We start from the raw sequence: 18,418 nt of genomic DNA, 5'->3' as shown, positions 1-18,418 counted from the left end.
CTCTCCTAGTTTTTTTTTTACTGATGCAGAGAAATGCTTGACTTGATCTCATCATTTTATATTTTCAGCCTCTCTCTCTCTCTCTCTCTCTCTCTCTCTCTCTCTCTCTCTCTCTCTCTCTCTCTCTCTCTCTCTCTCTCTCTCTCTCTCTCTCTCAATTTTCCAATATGCTTTAATTAGGGTATATGCGAAAAACCATTAGCGCTTCGGGGAATTTCATTTGTAATTAGGCAGACGGCAAAAGGAAATTCTCTCTCATTAGAGTTCGCTTAAAGTCTTAAATAAACGACAAACTTTTTCCATTCATTTTGTTGGTTTGGGCAATATATAATTTTTGGTTTAGTAATAGTTTATTTGCATTAAATTTTCCTTTTCTTTCTTTTAATATGGCACGCAAAAATAAAACACCATTCACCTTCAAACACATACACACAAATGTATTATTATTATTATTATTATTATTATTATTTGCTAACCTACAACCCTAATTGGGAAAGCAGGACGTTATAACCCCAAGGAACCCAACAGGGAAAATAGCCCAGTGAGTAAAGTAAATAAGGAAAAATACAATAGAAGTTTAAGAACAATTATAACAATGAAATGAATATTTCATATATAAACTATATAAACTTGAAAATAACAAGAGGAAGAAAAACAAGATAGAATAGTGTGGCCGAGTGAATACTGTGTGTGTGCGTGTATATATATATATATATATATTTATATATATATATATATATATATATATATATATATATATATATATATATATATATATATATATATATAACTTATCTGATTACTTTAAACGATGTAATGATTACCTAAAATGGCATAAAATGGCTAACAACCCCTCTGACGCTAACAACCTTGTTTAGAGCAGTAACTGAGCCGAACTTGAGGATCCGTGAAACCACTCCTCAGTCTCTACTTTGCCGTGTGGAGACCCAGAGTGAAATTTTACAGTTTAATTTTTTTAGTTCTTACTTTTTCCGTGTCAAAATGGAGATTATAATGTGTATTATCGTTCTCTTGTGTGTAAGTATAATGTGAATGTTTGAGATAGCTATTAATCGGGTTTTAATGTTGATGGCTACTTTGTGATTAGGAATTAAAGGTTATTAAATGTGAAATGCTGGATATTCCGGTAAAGTTTTACTGTATAATATTAGTTATTTCTACATTAACGAAGCTACCTATTATATTCCTTGCCTCGATGAATGATTATTGAATATTAGTGGCTTTTTGGAATGATTAGATTCCTCATATATCAATATGTAAATACAGTAGATGGAAAAGCAATACTGAAAATGTGGAACTAGAATGGCGTGTGGTGAAATATTGAAAACTACGACAAATATTTTTGTTTCAGGTTAAGTGAAATTAGTTTATTTTGCACTATTTATAATAGTTATTTCTTATTGGCTATGACTAATTATTATCCTGTAGGTGACATTTTCCGTTAATTAAAAGTGCCGGCCATTCTTTATAATTAGATTAAACATATCAGTGTTCCTGAAGGAGCTTGTGAACGTGAATTTATTGAATGCAGACATTATCTCGCAACCTTTATTTCTATCGTATCAGGTAGTAGGTTAGCCAGGGCACCAGCCTCCCATTGAGATACTACCGCTTGAGTTATGGGTTCCTTGACTGGCCAGACAGTAGTACATAGGATCCTTCTCTCTGGTTACGGTTCACTTTCCTTTTGCCTACACATACACCGAATAGTCTGGCTTATTCTTTGCGGATTCTTCTGTCCTCGTACACCTAACACCTCTGAGATTATCAAACTTCTTTACCCCAGGGGTTGACTACGGCTCTGTAATTGTTCCGTGGTCCCTTTGCTGTTGGTAAGGGTAGAAGAGACTCTTTAGCTGTGGTAAGCGACTTCTAGGAGAAGGACACTCCAAAATCAAACCATTTTCTCTAGTCTCTTGTGTCATAGCCTCTGTACCATGGTCTTCCACTTTCTTGGGGTAGAGTTCTCTTGCTTGAGGGTACACTCTGGCACACTATTGTTATTTATTCATCTTCTCGTTTCGTTAGTTTTTATAGTTTATATAGGATATATTTTTAAATGTCACTCTTCCTAGGGTATTTTGTTCTTCCTTGTGTCCTTTCCTCACTGGGCTATTTCCCCTGTTGTGGCCCCTGGGCCTATAGCATCCAGCTTTTCCATCTAGGGTTGTAGCTTAGCAAGTAATAATAATAATAATGTAGCAGGGTCGGCTGCTGGGACCACTTTCTAAATATATTTTTATTCCTTACAACTTAATCCAGTTCCCTCACATCTATCCATCCATTTGATCCATGGACTCATGCTCCCACACTCGTCCCCATCATTCGCATGCTCTTAGTTTTCTTCTTATTACATGGCCATAGCATCTGACGAGCGTCTTTAATTTTTTTTTCCTCAATTTTACATCTACCCCAGTCCTGACTCTCCTTCTTTCTGGCAGTGATGTTCCAACAACCCAATTCTGTTGTCATTCTAACTTTTTTTGTACTTGCTTTGGGTTTAAATCCAATCCCCCACTGAAGTCGAGTGAACTACTTCTTGGGCGGGTCCATATCAGTCGTCTAACGAAACATTTTCATCATAACTTATAGAATTCCTTGATTGTTAACAGTCCATTCAAGTGCCCAAGTTTCTTCCCTCCATATAATAGCACGGGCCTGTTACCTCTTAAGCAAATTTTATTTTCATGATGGCATTTTTTGGTTTAAAACAACACTAGCTACTCCCCAATTTTGCCATGCAATACCTTTAGCTACCTTGCCAGAAACTCTCGCCTCGGTTGTTGATCCCAAGTAATTAAACTAGTAAATTTTTCGCACAGTTGCCTGTCATCATCCACTTTTAAGTTTACTGAATGTCCTTCTCTATTACTAATAATCAGAGCTTTCCAATGTTCACCTTCAAATTCAGGCCTTTAGTTTCTAGGGAACCTTTCCATGCTATAATGCTTTCTTGTAGTTTTCTCTCTGCTATAATGAATATAACAAGATCAGTAACCACAACTTAGTAGTATGTTAATTCTGGTTGGTGTCTGTAACTAAAATCTTTATTCCTCTGTAGTTCCCACAGAGTATTGGATCTACTACCGTTTTGCAAATTTTCATTATCTTGCATCTCTATATCAGATATTTTCCATTACTGTATTATACTCGCTCTAGGGTTGGATTTCACAATACTGTACCGTAATTTCTATAGATTTTTGTGTAGCTTTCTTTTGTAGGGATATCTACTTCATTCATTATTTATTCTGCTGGGGGAACACTGTCCAATTCATTCATTTTTAGTGTTTGTTTGGTGGTAGTTAGAACACTCTCCATTCTCTCTTGACACCCTTTTCCTCAACTAGATCTTTAAAAATGTTAATCTTTTTAATACAGTATTGCTTACCTCTCCAACACATGCCTGTCTGAAATGAGTAAAAATGAAGATTTTCCCCAGTGTTCCCATAATCGCCTACCTTTCCCGACTTCTCACTTTACCCTACAATTGCTACCATTCTCTGCTTCCCTCTTTTTATTTGTTCCTGTGTCCTACAAACCCTTATCCTTTGTTTAGAGGTATAGTTTCAGCACGGGCTGGAATTGGTAGTCTGTTGGATAATTAGGAGTTATGAAACTGGCTAGGGTGCAGAGAGAGGAAACCTTCCCCCATGCAGTCTTAGATTCCTTGCTTTTAATTTGACTGCGTTCATGTATAGGTCTGCATACAGCCCTTGGAAAAACTTTGTAGGAAGTGAAGGGTAGTTTATAACCGAGTGGAAGCGAGAAGTTCAGGTTCCCCCGGGTAATGAAGCACATTTCAATTGGTTTACGGTTAAGCCAACAAATGGCGTATTGCAGGGATTGTTGCTGATCTTTGCTCTTTGTGCCTCCTGTAGGGGCATGACTGTTTCCATTCATCCCGGTGTCCAGAGTGAATGATGTGGCCTCTGGTGTAGTGGCAAAAAACTCATAGGGATTGGACAGACTCCTCTTGGGGGGGGGGGTGGCCTACACCCCTGGGTTAGTCCCTGGATAGTATAGTATGCTGCAGATATTGGTAGGACTGATCTGTTTAGTTTGAATTTTCAGGTTTTGTTGGTAAATAGGTAACCCTTAGTGTTCACTGCTCCCTTCAGCAACTGAAAACATTTGAGACAGGGTTGACTGCTTGCTTGTTTACTTGTTTTGGGTTTAAATCCAACCCTCCACTGAAGTCAAGTGAACTACTTCTCGGGCGGGTCCATATCAATCGTCTAATGAAACTTTTTCATTTTAACTTATACAATTCTTTGATTGTAGCATCTTTCAAATCATATCTTGTGAAAAGTAATGTCTTTAGTTTCTTCTTAAGTCCTTCATATCAGTTGGCAGTTTATTATGTCTAGGTACACAGTAGCTAAAAGACCTTTCACCAAATTTACTATTTGTTCTTGGTTCAGATGGTCTGTTAGTCACTCATGTGTCTTATGGTAAAATTTTTTTTTAGTTCTAGTTTTTTCAGGCATTCTTTTAGATATTTTGGTTCAGTATCTTAAACGTTAGTAAGAGTAGCTTGTATTCAAATCTTGCCTTTACCGGCAGCCAGTGTAATTTAATTAGTGCAGGGGTAACTCTATCCCTTTCATGTAGTCCTATTATTAATCTAGTGGCTCTGTTTTGTACTCGCTGAATTTTCTTCAGCTGATAATTTGGTAAGCCATAGATCAGCGAGTTGCAGTAATCAATTCTTGAAAATGTAGTGATTAATGAGGATGGCCATAGATTTTTCATTAAAGTATTTACTAATAAATGCTATGTTTCCAATATGAGAGTTAAAATTTCTTACCATAATATGTTCATTCATTGTCAGTCTTATCATCCATGATTACTCAAAGATTTCTGACAGATTTCTTTAGGTCAATGATTGATTGACCTATTTCAATTCTTTGGAAGCATTAGATTCTTTTTGTATCTTTTCCATTTCCAAAAATGATATTCACTTTCATCTTCATTAAGCTTGAGCTTTTTTTGTTAACATCCACCTTAATGTCAGTCATTATTTCCTTTATCTTTCTTTTAGCTTCATCAACTGATTCTATTGGGAAATAGAATTCTCGTCAGCGTATATTTTAAACTGTGAGTTTCAAGTACTGTATATTTGCCAGTTCAATCGTGTAAATTTCAAATAGGAGAGGACCTAGTATACTACCTTGAGGCACCCCTTTGGTTAGTTTTCTTGTCTCAGATTCAACATTTGATATTACTACTATAATTTTGCAGTTTTCAAGATAACTTAAACCAGTTGTATGCTCGTTCTACGATGCCCACAGCTTTAAGGTCTTCCATCAGATATGTATGTTCTACAGTATCAAAAGCTGCACTTAGATCAAGCATCACAAGAATGCAACACTTGCCATTTGTTATGATTTCTGTTGTCATTTTTAATTGCTAACACTGTTGTTTCTGTGGAGTAATTTTCTCTGTATGCAGATTGATCATCGGGTATGGCATTAGATTGTTTCCGATGTTTCCAGGTTTGTCCATATACAGCAGTTTCAATAATTTTCGAAAAATGACAGATTTGATATTGGCCTATATGAACTTGAATTGTCTGCATCACCTTTTCCTTTATAGACAGACGATACATGCAACTTATCACAATCAGGGAAAACTGCCTGTGTTACTCATATTTACCCTGTTTCGGTAGGTCTCTTGTAGTTTGGTGAAATTTTCTGCATCTTTTAAATCTTCAATTGGAAATGGGACTAATTTGACCTAGAAGACTTAGCCTGCCTTCGGTCTTTTAGGCAAGTCCCCCCCCATCAGTTTTTATGAGGTAGTTGGTAGCAAATGCTACCTCTTCCCAGGTACTCTCTGTACTTTTAACCATGTTTTGGTGTCCCTTTTAACAGCAGTTTTGAAGGACCTGGTGGTTCCCTTAAGTGTCAGGGAACCTAGTGGTTCCCTTGCTGGTTAAAGTATGGCTGGTTAGGTAGCGCCTAACCTGGCAGGTAAGGTGCCAGAGTTGGGAGCCGTGGCCCTAGCGGCCTGTAAAGGTAAGAAAGGTAAGGGTATGGGCATGAGCAGTAGCATGAAAAGTACTGCCAATGTGCTTAGTGTTAATCTGAGCCCTGATCCGGTGCCTATGATTCTCACCTTTTCCCATGCCCATCGGCCTGATCCTCGTCCTAGGGGTCTGGAGCTTGTTCCTACTCAATCAATATCTGTGGTTGTCCCTCTGGGATCTCGGGGCCTTGTGAGTGTGCCTTCCTTTTCTCATGTGGCATTGTGCCCCCTTGTTGTGGCTGTTGGAGCAATCCTTAAGGAAGTGTGCTGTCCTTACTCCTCATTGCTTTTCCTCGCTTTTCCTCAGATTCTAATTTGGACTCTTCTCAGAGGAGGAAGGGCAGCTGTAGTCTCTTACCATGACTCTCAAAGGGGTGTTCAACACCAGAGTAGTCCTCTACCTACATGGCAGCCCCGGCTGGCTAGTTAGGACAGAGGTGTACGGCCGCATACTCGCTGTTCAAAGATTGATGGGATGAGTGTTGCCAATCTTAATCTCCCTTCATTCTAGGACTGTGATGCTTGCTCCTCTCTCAACTGATGAGTGGTTTGTTTGGTATAAAATGTCACCATTAGGCTCTGACCGCACAGTTGAGCTTTGCTAGACGAACATTTTTTAAGGTGAACGTCTGAAGCGGCAAGCTAATTTCGGTGTAGGTTTTTGTCGTGTGATTACCGAAATAACGAGAGCTGTGCTCTGTGGGGGTTCAAAGAGTATGGAATAGTCTTTCCCTGCCGTACGAGGCTAAGTTTGTCACCGATGCCAACATGACATTTCTGTATGCTCTACTTTAGAAGTTTAGACAAGTCATAAGTTTTATTTGTCCCATGAGGTAACTATAAACATATTACTTGTCTAGACAATACCCCTTTGGCCTTTGGGATGAGGGCCAATGATTAGAGGTAGTGATTAAAGAGTTGCAGCAATTTCTAAAAGTCATTTTGATAATAATCATATTATTGAATGAGAGTTGAAGCGAAAAAGAGCTCTTCTCATTAACATACAGTAGAAGAGGAATGTGGTAAATTAGCAAGTCGAAGAAGTGCTTTTTTAGGACTTCGGTAATCTCTGAAGTTACTGGTATAATTTTACTAACCATGGTTGGAAATTCTTGTCTTATTTATTGAAGTGTTGTATAGTTGCATCCTGTTCACAGATTAAGTAATGTTGCCTGTAATAGGGCTTCAACACTAAATCTTCTCATAATTCATATTCGTATCCTGTTTGGTGGTTTTAGGTTCCTGTTCATAGATGAGGTTGTAAAACTTGTTTGGATTAATTTTCACTTTATTTATGAAGTATAGTTCAGTTTCACTTAAACCTTCCTGAATATTGTAACATAGTCTTCCCAAATTTTGCAAAATCTTTGCACCAAATTTTTCTTCCTTTTTTCCAGCACACCAGCAGTTAGAATACAAGAATTTTCTTTTTGCGCATAAGACACTCCATATTCTCATTACTCGTACACCAATCAACTCTTGCTGCCATTGCTAACCTCACTGCTAAACTGTCATAGTTTGGACGCAACCATTAAGGCCCTTACTGAACTTGGTTTGATGAGAAACTAAGTTCACCAATGTGCGGTCATGTTGATGGAGCCCTAGAGGCCGTACTCGAACATACTCGCGCTTTGGCTGACCTGGAATGTGGGGTGGAAGGCTTTGCTCCGTGCCTTTTGAGTGAGCACGGGACAGTGGTTGCCCCTCTGCCCCTAACCAAAGAAAGGAAAGTACCTGATAATTCTCTTATTTCTGCTGGGTCCAGTGTCTGCAGTTTTCCACTTACTGTTGGCCTGCCTGGTCCCCCAACAGCCCCCTATTACTTTCCAGGTTTAGTTTTAGGGACAGAATTGTCTTATTTGTATGGTGAAGCAGTAATGGAGGCTAGTGTATAGGCACTGGAACTCTGCAACCCTTTTTAACTTTATATTATTGATAACTTTCAATATAATTTTATTTCTTTATACTTGTACAATATATAATCCTTAAGCTTAATGTCAGTAGCTATCTTTGTTTATGTAAGAAAATACAAAAGCCTTTATATGGAACTGTTCAGTTTGATCTGAATAATGCAGGTGTTGATAGAGGAATGAAGTTAAGGGTTGGGGAGATGTAGGGGTGAAGGGGGATGTTGATGAAGGAGAGGTCTTAATTGGTGAGGGATCTATGGTCGTGATTCAATCACGCCCCAGTTTTCTATACCGACACTCTTAAGAGTGAGCGAGCTGGGTTTATTCCTGGCATTCCATGCATCTCTTTTTCTCTGGTATATTCAGCAATAACTATGCCTTAGAAATGGTGCTAGAGGAGCATTTCACGGAGCGACACTGGTCGAGCCCAGAATCCCTTACTAGAACTGTTCTGTTTGATTTCAGCTGTGTGGTATTTGGCTGTTGTCCACATATGAATTGGTAAGTTACATGCTAGCCTGAAAGGCTGAGAGCATTGTTGCTCCTGCAGTGCAGCCCGATCTTTGCATGTTGGGTAGGTGTATTTTTTTTACTCCACTTTTGCTCAAAAACAGTGTACCAGACTCTTGAATGTGCATTTTATAACTTCCAGTTATTCTATGTAGTTTTATATTTTTCTCCAATTTTTTTTGGTTATGACAATTCCCATGCCTACCAAGAGGTAGAATGCTGCTTTTCAACACAGAAATGAATACAAATTTTTCAAGATTCTCTATGAATTTGGAGATAGTAAATGCACTTGTAGACTGCAGTGCTTTAAATGGAGAATAATTTCCTTGGTGATCATTCAGATAGAGAAAATTATTGTATTCTCTGCAAATTAAAGCTAATAGATTTAATTTTTAAATATCAAGCTTGAACAATAACAATTTAGGTTAAGTAAAAATGTTGGAAGTTTTGGTGCCTTCTATCACCCGACCTGAATGTAGGGCTCCTACTCCTCCCTCAGGCTGTGATACTTTGGTAAGAGTAGTTGAAAAGATGTTACCACTAGAGGGTGTAATTGTGTACAACAGAAGACAGCTAGGAGTGAGAGGTACCATTTTCTTGAGGCGTAGGGCCGTGGCCATTTCAAGAGACACTGACCGCGGCCATCCCCTATCAACCAGGGATTCTTCCCCTCCACTTTAGTTGATCTTCACGGACCTCCTCCAGCCCCTGATCATGTTGCCAATTCTGTCCTTGACGGAGCAATCATCATCATGGTAGGGAACAAATTGCCAGAGCAACCTGCTGTACCCTCTACCACATGTGGGGAATGTGGGTACATAGGATTCTTTGGCTCATAAGGAGGACTGGAGTTGACGGAGGGGGACTAATCAGATTCGTAGGATTCCTTTGTGGATTTCCTTGCACTTAGGAGTGCAAAGAACTTGGGTAGGTGACCTTAGTCTTGAGGGAAGAACTAAGAGCCTCATGTAGGCCGTAGACTATGGGCTGCCAACGCAAGAGCCAGTGTCCAGCACAATGCTGGACAATCTAATGAGCAAGCAAGCAATGACAGTAGTGTAAACTTAAATGCTGTGAGTGTTTGGTTATCTGCAGTAACACAAATTAGTGTAAAAATTGTTTGAGGTTGTCAAAGATTCATAGAATAAACTATATGAATTAAGTTGAGAATTGGTGGTTTTAAGTTTTCCAATTACAGAATACTGTATGGACATCGTAGTCAGTATTTAGGCCAAATGGAATTTGAGTGTAAGTAAAAAAAGTTCCCATATAAGATGCATACTATGTTTCCTGAGCTAAAAAATTAACTTTTAAATCTAAAAGTGTATCTAAAGGGCAAAAGCGTAAAGGTTAATATTACCTCCTGTGAAGAGGGAGCAGTTGAGGCTATGTTAAGTGTAAGTGTAGAAAATGGTAAAATTCACAAACTTCGAGGAAAATGGTATTTTTTTCCCACTTTAGTTTGATGAGATTAGAACTATAATAAAATATTAACCCTTTTGGGTTCCAGCTCAAATAATTTGGCATACAGTTCCATGCTCTCTCTTTTCAACTATGCTAAACTAGTCTCATCACAAAAGACATTATGGATAAGAAGTTAATATGTTGATAACTTTTTTATTGATATACTGCAATTGTTATGTAAAGTTTTCATTAAATACTTGGCAAACTGTTATAAAAGTAGAAAAATGGGGACCTAATTTACATTCAGAAGTGTTAAAAAGGGGTGAAGTTTCTCTATGGGAAACTTTAAGATTTGACTAAGGTAAAGTTGATCCCAGGGGGTCACTTATTTACTAGGTTTGATCTTTATTCTAGGTATGGATGATTCTGTTGATTCTAGAATGGATAAAGAGGAAATAATACATTGTTTTAAAGGAAAGTTGCTTTTAAATAAACATGAAAAAAGTTCTTGGAGGTCCAGAATAGCTTTATAGCCAATAACTTTTTCATACTTAACTGTATTTAGTCAAATGCAGAAATAACATCTTTTGATAAAGTAAAACTGATAGTGCTTGATTGTTGATAGTATGTGTACCGAATCAAATGGGCTTTTAAAGATTTTTAGAGATTTAATTTTAAAATTTTTTCACAGGGTGTTGTCCTATCCGTGCCCCCGAATGTGCATACCCACAACCAGCAACCCCCGTTCTTTGTGTCGCCTGGTGGTGCTCCTCAAAATGTCCCAGTGGCTGAGGCTTTACAACAGCAACCACCACAACAACAGCAACAGCAGCAGCCCTCACCACAGGAAGAAAATAGACAACAACAACAGAGACATCATCGACCGGACGAAGAAATTCTTCTGCAGCAGCAGCAGCAACAACAGCGGCTGCTGCAGTTAAAGCAGCAGCAGCAGCAACAACAACATAGGCAGCAGCCGCCACAGCAACAACCCCCATCACCACAACTTGGTGCTTTGGTGTCTGGATCCCAGCAGTTTGGAGGTGGTTCAAAGCAGTCCCTGAATCCTAATGGTTAGTTTATGATAGCACAAAAGTGTAGGCCTAAATGAAGTTTTGCATTGTATGTAAAATGATCATATTGAAGTATTAGCGCAAGTTCCTGTTGATTGACTTTTAAACTTCTGGTAATTGCAGTTATACCAAATATAGTTGTTCGACCACAAGAGGGGGAAACGTCGGGTTTAAATTTTAACCAGTTTTCTTTTGATGGCCGAAGGAGAGTTGAGGATACCCAGGTTCAGTGTCTGAAGACTCACATGACTGTTACTTTTAGGTAAAAGTTTTTTAAAAATTATTCAGATTAAAAGTTTAAACTCTATAATAGAAATGTGAAACTGTTCATTTTATAAACTGTTACTTTTTTATTTTAGGTGGTTTTAGGTAAAGTTTTTTAAAAATTATTCGGATTAAAAGTTTAAAGTCAAGAATAGAAATTTTTTACTTTCATTTTATAACTGTTACTTTTAGGTAAAAGTTTTTTAAAAATTATTCAGATTAAAAGTTTAAACTCGATAATAGAAATGTGAAACTGTTCATTTTATAACCTGTTACTTTTTTATTTTAGGTTTTAGGTAGTTTTTTAAAATTCAGATTAAAAGTTTAAACTCAAAAATACAAAAGTTAAACCTTTCATTTTATAACCTGTTACTTTTTTATTTTAGGTTTTCAGAGCCCTTCAATGGTTTCATTTATCCACATAATCAGTTCCTTAAATGTCTGCTGTTCACTGGACAGAACAACTTGGAAGCGAGCCTAAATCTGAAGCATGGGAGCTGTGGCGACCAAGAGAATAGAATAGTGTACAAGGGAAAGTCTTTCTTGGACCCAGTTATAGAGGTAATTCATTTCTAATATTTAAATTTGGCACAAATTTATCAAAGGCAGTTAATTGGAACAGTCAAAAAGGCTAATTATTGAATTTTTATTCTTAATTGTGGGGTTGAATTTACGAAACTCTACAGTAACTTTACCTTTTACAGCATCGTTTAATGATCCAGTGGGATAGGACCATCGTGAGTGAAGACGATTCATCGGTGATAGTGAGGTGCGACAGACCCGACGACTTCAACAAAACGGTTGAGTGGAAATTTGGCACAAAGGAGCTGGTGGCTACGCTCGAGAGATCGCAACATCCTGGTGGGCCACCTCATAAATTAGAGGATTTGATAATTTTTCGATAGAGATGCAAGAATTAATATAAATGGTGTATACAAATTGGAGTGCAAGCTTTATTAAGCTGATTCTTTACTTTTATAAGACTATTAGCTGAAAGTTTTGTTTTTTAATTTGTTAAATTGACTTTGAATCTTTACATAAAACTTAAATCATGGAAGGTAAACTGTTATCAATGGTTACTTTAAATTGTTACTCTTAAGGCCCTAAAATGTGGATGGAGATTCAAAAAGGGGAAGGCCCCTCCGCCGCCCCTCTGGGAACCGATCCAATTTATATCGGGGACGTCCTGACTCTGGTGTTCACTTTAACTGACAACGTTTATTGGTTCGATTCTAACATATTCGCCTGTCATGCTTTGGATGGTGAGTAAACTGTTAACACTGAAAGAATCTTTTAATTTTTCCTGTAGAATCTTTTTTTTTATTGATTCCTTAAGAATAAACTTGACTGCAATTATGTGTTCAAAACTTGGAAGATTATGTGTTTGGTATTACTGATTTTAAGGATGAAGATTCCATTACAGTGCTTAATTTTCTCCTTTATCAAGGCATATCTAAAAAAAAATTTGCCTTTATCAAGGCATATCTAAAAATTTTTTACCTTTATCAAGGCATATCTAAAATATTTCTAGAGCTCACAAGAATAGTATAAGCTATAGAATTTTTAAGGACTTTGGTCACTTTACTCCTTATGATGCACAACTGTACTGAAGACAGTTCATGGTGCAATATATTATACAGTACTGTACTGTAGATAGAACAGTCCCTCTCAAGAGGCAGTAAGTTTAGCTATTTCCGACCCATGCAACTAGTAATAATTTTGCTATATAAATATTTATGGAAGTAGGAACTCTATTGCTGATAATGATGGCTGCTAACTTTTTACTTATTGTAAATAAATTTCCTAAAAACCCCAAACAGGAGGACAAGAACAAGCTCAGGTTCAGTGGGATGAAAGTGGAGGAGCCAATCAAATATCGGAGAAAAGAAGGGAATTTGCTGGACAAGCCACGGTTATTGAGAACGGGTGCTCGGTCAAACTCTCGCTCTTTTCTCATTTTAAGAAGGAAAGGAATACAATGCCCAATGGAGATTTGGTCACCCTTAACTATGTCTACTTTAAGGTAAGATTTAAAGGTTCTGTTAAGATCAGGCAGTATGCTGTATTTTCAGCTAGAACATGTACATTTAACTTGGAATGAAAAATTTAATTAATACCACATTCCAATATACTTTTGAAATATTTTCATATCGTTTTGAGTTTTTAACTAGTCATTTATGTTTGTTGTCTTTGGGTTCTGAGGTCCACCATTTCAAAGTCTGGTGTATAGCAGTAATTTTTATGCTTTTTACCAATTTCAACTTTTACCTGAATTCATACCCAGATCAGGTCTTTAGTCTTAATTGACTTCTCTAGTTTTCATTAATATTTAGCATTAAATACACTTTAGAACTAATCCTTGGTTATTTCAGGGGTAGCTTTAAGAGTAGTTTGACTCCTTAAGTGGATAATCTTTCCTCTAAATACTTTGCACCTTAGTCCTTGTAAAATCTTTGAGGATCTAGGTCTGTTTAAAAAGCCTACCATAGATTTTAATGCAGAGATTTCACAAGTACTGATGATCAGCAAAGTTGTGCTTCGAAGGCAGTCTTTTAGCTCCTAAACTAAAAGATCAATTGAGGTTATGAGGTTTAACATTCAAAATACTAAGGGTCTCTAAGGGCTGAGCAAGAAAACTTAAAATCGCCAGTAAAAATCTATTTGAAAACTGGTAATTTGCCAAAACCCTCTTATCTTGTGAAAATGTTTAAACTCTGGAGCAATAAAAAAAATAGCATACAGAGCTCTGGAGATCCTTGGTATTGTGAATGCCTCTGTGTTCTTCCTTGAAGAGTTTCCTTTTTCAAGGTCTTGTAATAATTTGTTGCCTGCTCTTAATATAAATAGTTGCCCCAAACTAGACTATGATTTGGAGTTTGGTATCTGATGATGTAATGCCACTTTGAAATGGCCTGCATTTTTAACGTTAGATATCCCACATGTAAATTTGTATTTTCTAGCCTAAGCTAAATTGTTCTCTTAAAATTCTATTAGTTTAATAAATCTGTGTAATGCAATAAGGGACTTGACAAGAATTATTTAATGATGGTCCTTAGGCCTCCCTAAGTCTTAAGGTAGCTTTATATAGGTGTTAGTAATATTTTCTCTTCCAAAATCTCGGAGCAATAACACACAATATTAAGCTAAGCTTGGTTTATGCAGTCCTTATGCATTTTAGACATCTGAAGAAAATGTTTGGGTATTATGAAAGCTGGAGGGTGCTCCAGACATTACAAAAACCATAACAATGAAAGCCGTGGTAAATATGATAGAAGAAATTAAAATACAGTAGTGGTATGAGCATGCTTAGAAAGTTAACCCAACTGCACATTAATCATCTAGTTCTGTTTATGATGTAGGCTAGAGTAAGCTTAAATTTTTCATCTTACGCTTCTTGCTATACATATTTTACGCCTGTTGCTAGAGGGTCTTGTCAGTGTTCCTTCATCCCCATAATTAGAGATATTGAAACTAGGATATAGTTGCATTTCTCCCCATGAAATTTAATTTAATCTACTTTAATACAAACTTTGTTCTGGCTTTTTTTTTTTTTTTTATCTCCAATCTTGGGTACACTTAGTGTTGACTGTCAAACTTATTTGTGTAATTGCTAGGTTCCCCCAGTTAAACTTTCAAATCCAAATGCCCTCACAGGTCCAGCAGCAGTTGCCATGTAGCAGAGATTCATATGAATAATTTTATAATTTGCTATTAATCATAGAAATTAAGCAAGCTACAAGCAGTATAATTTCAATAGGTTGTAAGACTGGCAAAGATGCCAGTATGGAAATTTTAAGATATCAAATGAAAGAGTACAACTTTGCATATGGTTAATATGACCAAAACTTTTAAAAAGTTACCGTGGAATCGGTTAACTTTCTAATGTACCTTATGCAATGGATGGTGTTGCTATAGCAGGATGTATAAGTGGGAAACAGTTTGGTAATTGGCGTATGAGGAAATTAATTTACTATTGGCATATACTGAACTATGAATTTGGTTTTAAGCCAGTAAGAAAATAAGGTGGATAAAGTGGGAAAAATAACTAGTTAAAAAAATTATTTTGTCAAGACGCACTGAAAGATTTAATGTGTTTAAGCCCTGTACTCTTCTATACTGTACTGCAGAATCTTAAGATTAGATCAGAGAATATAGGAGAATTTCATGGCCAGTGAGTGAATATCTAAAATACAAAAAAGTTTGTCAAGTGGCAGGAAATAATGCAATCTAAGACAGAGCTGTTGATGTAAGGGACTAGGAATAATCAGAAACCAATATTTAGATGGAACTGGGATTCGATGATTGGAGAAGTCATTGATGCAGGTCAAGAAATAAAATGGAATGAAGGCAAAAGAAAACTAAGTCCTTTATTCCATAATTTGTGCAAAGTTATTTGGCAAAATATAAAGTAGGGCATATTTCTGGTACCTTTAATGAATATATTGATTGAAAGATGTAGTTGTGAACTTGTATTAAACAGGCTGTTAAGGTGTAATGTACTGTGTTTTGCCTGGTACCGAGCTTGATAAATATAAACATCGGGTTTTCTTTATATTTTCTACACCTATACTTGCAGGCTTTCAGATTTCCCACATCATTAAGAGTTGTACTGCAATGTGATGTCCAAGTGTGTTACAAAGAATGTCCACTTATAGATCCTTGCAGGCAAGTTGATCCTTATATTTTGATAGTACTCTTATGACCGATGATTTATTCTGAATATAAAGACTAAATTCCTCTAATTCACTCTTTATCTTTAAAGAAAGTTTCCATTCAGTTTTCATCCTATTCAGTGGTTAAATCAATGGCTGCTTAGTTTTTTTTTCTATGATTCCGTAATATTGTGATGAGACTATAATTCCTAATTCACGGTCTTTGTCTCTACAGTGAAGGCTTCCATCCAAGATTGGCGGAAGAGAGGAGCAGAAGACGAAGAGAAGCCAAGGCAAAGGCTGGATCTGATGCTCATGAGATAGACAGAGTAGAAATGATTAGAAGCTTGCAGGTTCTGCTTAGAGACGGAGACGAAAGTGGTGGTCACAGTAAGTAATTATTCTGGATATTTAACCCTTTTACCCCCAAGCTATTTGGAATTTTCCATCCCTTAACCCCCACTGGTTATTTTTTATTAAAGCACATTTTGCTGTATATATTTTTCAAATTGCTCTAACAGCCTTAATTTTCGTCATAGAGAGGTCAGGTTGGTCTCTTTCTCTTGGAAAGTGCCTGAAATTTTTCCAAAAAAATATAAAAAAAAAATGTAAATAGCAGTGTTTTACAAGGACGTACAGGTACGTCCATGGGGGTAAAGGGATGTGTTTTGTGAAACTTACCAGTACGTCCTTTGGGGGTAAAAGGGTTAGGCTATGCAAAAAATTTACTTTATATAATTTTGATTGTCTACTACCATATATTATACAGTAATTTACAATTAACTTAAATGTGATAAGTACTTTTGAAATCTCTGAAAAATCTAATAATTTTACAGGACTCCCAACGGGTTCTCCGGTTGTTGCAAGTGCGTTGGAACAATTCTGCTATTCTCCTACGACCTACTATGGTACAGTTATTGGCCTGGTTTGCCTGATTGTCATTCTTATTGTAATAATCACAGTGGTTTGCTTTAAGGTTAGAATGCATCAGATGTCGTTCTTTACTCCGACTAAATCTTGCCAATGAACCGACTCTTGTTATGGAGAAATTTAATTTTTAGCTTTTTATAGTTTTATTTTGAATAAATATTAAGTTAATTGTGTTATGTTTTCTTGGCACTTTAGGAAGCTTTCTTGGGATGACAATTGAAGGTTGGCAACTGAGAAGGAAAAGCATACTTGTTTGATGATTTTTAAATTTTAATGTGGGAGTTTTGGCAAACCAGACAAAATTGCTTTACTCAATTGTTTCCCATAAAAACCACTTCAAATAGTTGACATTTTAAAAATTTATGCTGGCTATAACACTTGTATAAAATTTTAATGTCTTGAACAGAAATTATATTAGGGTAAATGGGTTTTGTCATCCAAAACTATTCCTATAATGCTGTACTTTTAAAAATAGTACTATACCTTTTAAAAGTAGCTTCCAGTAAATCCAGTAATGCTGTACTTTTGAAAATAGTACTATACTTTTAATTAAAAGTATCTTCCAGTAAAACTAAAGGACTACCACTTCAGGATAATTTGATATTAATTTTACTGAAAAATCTGAATATCACAGTTCACAAATAATCTGACACCTTCAAAATAGTGTAAAATATTAACCGAGTAAGAAAAACTGGAAAGTGCAAGTACAGTAAAGCAGTTCAGTGGTTGGTGGATCATGCAACTTACCACTATTGCAATTTAATATTTTTTAGAAAGGAGCAGCCTAAATATTCTAATCTTAATTGGTACTAAAGTATTTTTGACTGACTTGATGGTTTGAAATTTTTGTAGCAAAAGTACAAATTATGCATTATGTAGAAAAACTAGGATTTCTAATTTAAACTAGTTCACATTTGTACTAAGAGTAAAACTACCATAATGTTCTTGATTAATATTTGAGGAATATCTGAAATACCAGATAAGTTATTCTACCCAAGGTCCATTATAGGTTTTTATAACTGTTTCATAACTTGCAAAAGATGCCAACAGATAAATTCCTAACCACAAATGCTCCTCGCGTTAAGAGGTCACTAGAAACTTTATTTTGAAGATGGCAACACTACAAGTGGTAGCCACACTGATCACTTTTTACTTAGACACTTGGAAGTGAAAGCTGGCTGTATTTTAGGTGAAGGGTACAAAGTGATTGACATTCTAAAGCCTTGTCTCCACGATCGAGCATGCCCGACGGGCAAACAGTGATACCAGACCTCAATAAGTAGTGAGAATGAGGGTTTGTCAGAAGTGGTAAAACCACAGGCAGGGATCTGGCAACCAATAGTGTTGTCAGATCCCTGCTGTGGTTTTCCCGCTTCAGACTTCATTAACCCTCATTCTCACTACCCACTGTGGCCTGGTATCACTGTTTGCCTGTCTGACACGCTCGATCGTATGGATAGGGCTTATTTAAGGCTTGCAAGAAGAGATTTTTCATCAGTATACTTTGTGGAATAGCAATTGCAGACTGCTCTTATCAGCTCTCTACTAGAGGTTATGCCATTGTTGCGCCTTGCATAGTGTGCTGTAGTCAGTACTTGAGGGTGTCTGCAGTGTACCTTCGGCCTTT

General features: G+C 36.7%; 1 protein-coding gene across 1 annotated transcript; it reads left to right on the top strand.

Moving 5' to 3' along the window:
* The first annotated feature begins 912 nt into the window (after nucleotides 1–912).
* Nucleotides 913–16,962, top strand: LOC137652112 (uncharacterized). Its single transcript, XM_068385317.1, has 10 exons — nucleotides 913–1,038; nucleotides 10,564–10,945; nucleotides 11,069–11,207; nucleotides 11,596–11,770; nucleotides 11,914–12,070; nucleotides 12,310–12,471; nucleotides 13,030–13,232; nucleotides 15,786–15,874; nucleotides 16,097–16,251; nucleotides 16,698–16,962. Exons 1-10 carry the CDS (start codon nucleotides 1,003–1,005, stop codon nucleotides 16,886–16,888), a joined length of 1,689 nt encoding a protein of 562 aa, XP_068241418.1. The 5' UTR covers nucleotides 913–1,002; the 3' UTR covers nucleotides 16,889–16,962.
* Nucleotides 16,963–18,418: the final 1,456 nt, after the last annotated feature.

This window comes from Palaemon carinicauda, chromosome 13, assembly GCF_036898095.1.
Source record: "Palaemon carinicauda isolate YSFRI2023 chromosome 13, ASM3689809v2, whole genome shotgun sequence".
Taxonomy (NCBI): domain Eukaryota; kingdom Metazoa; phylum Arthropoda; class Malacostraca; order Decapoda; family Palaemonidae; genus Palaemon; species Palaemon carinicauda.
This window is presented reverse-complemented; position numbering and strand designations above follow the sequence as displayed.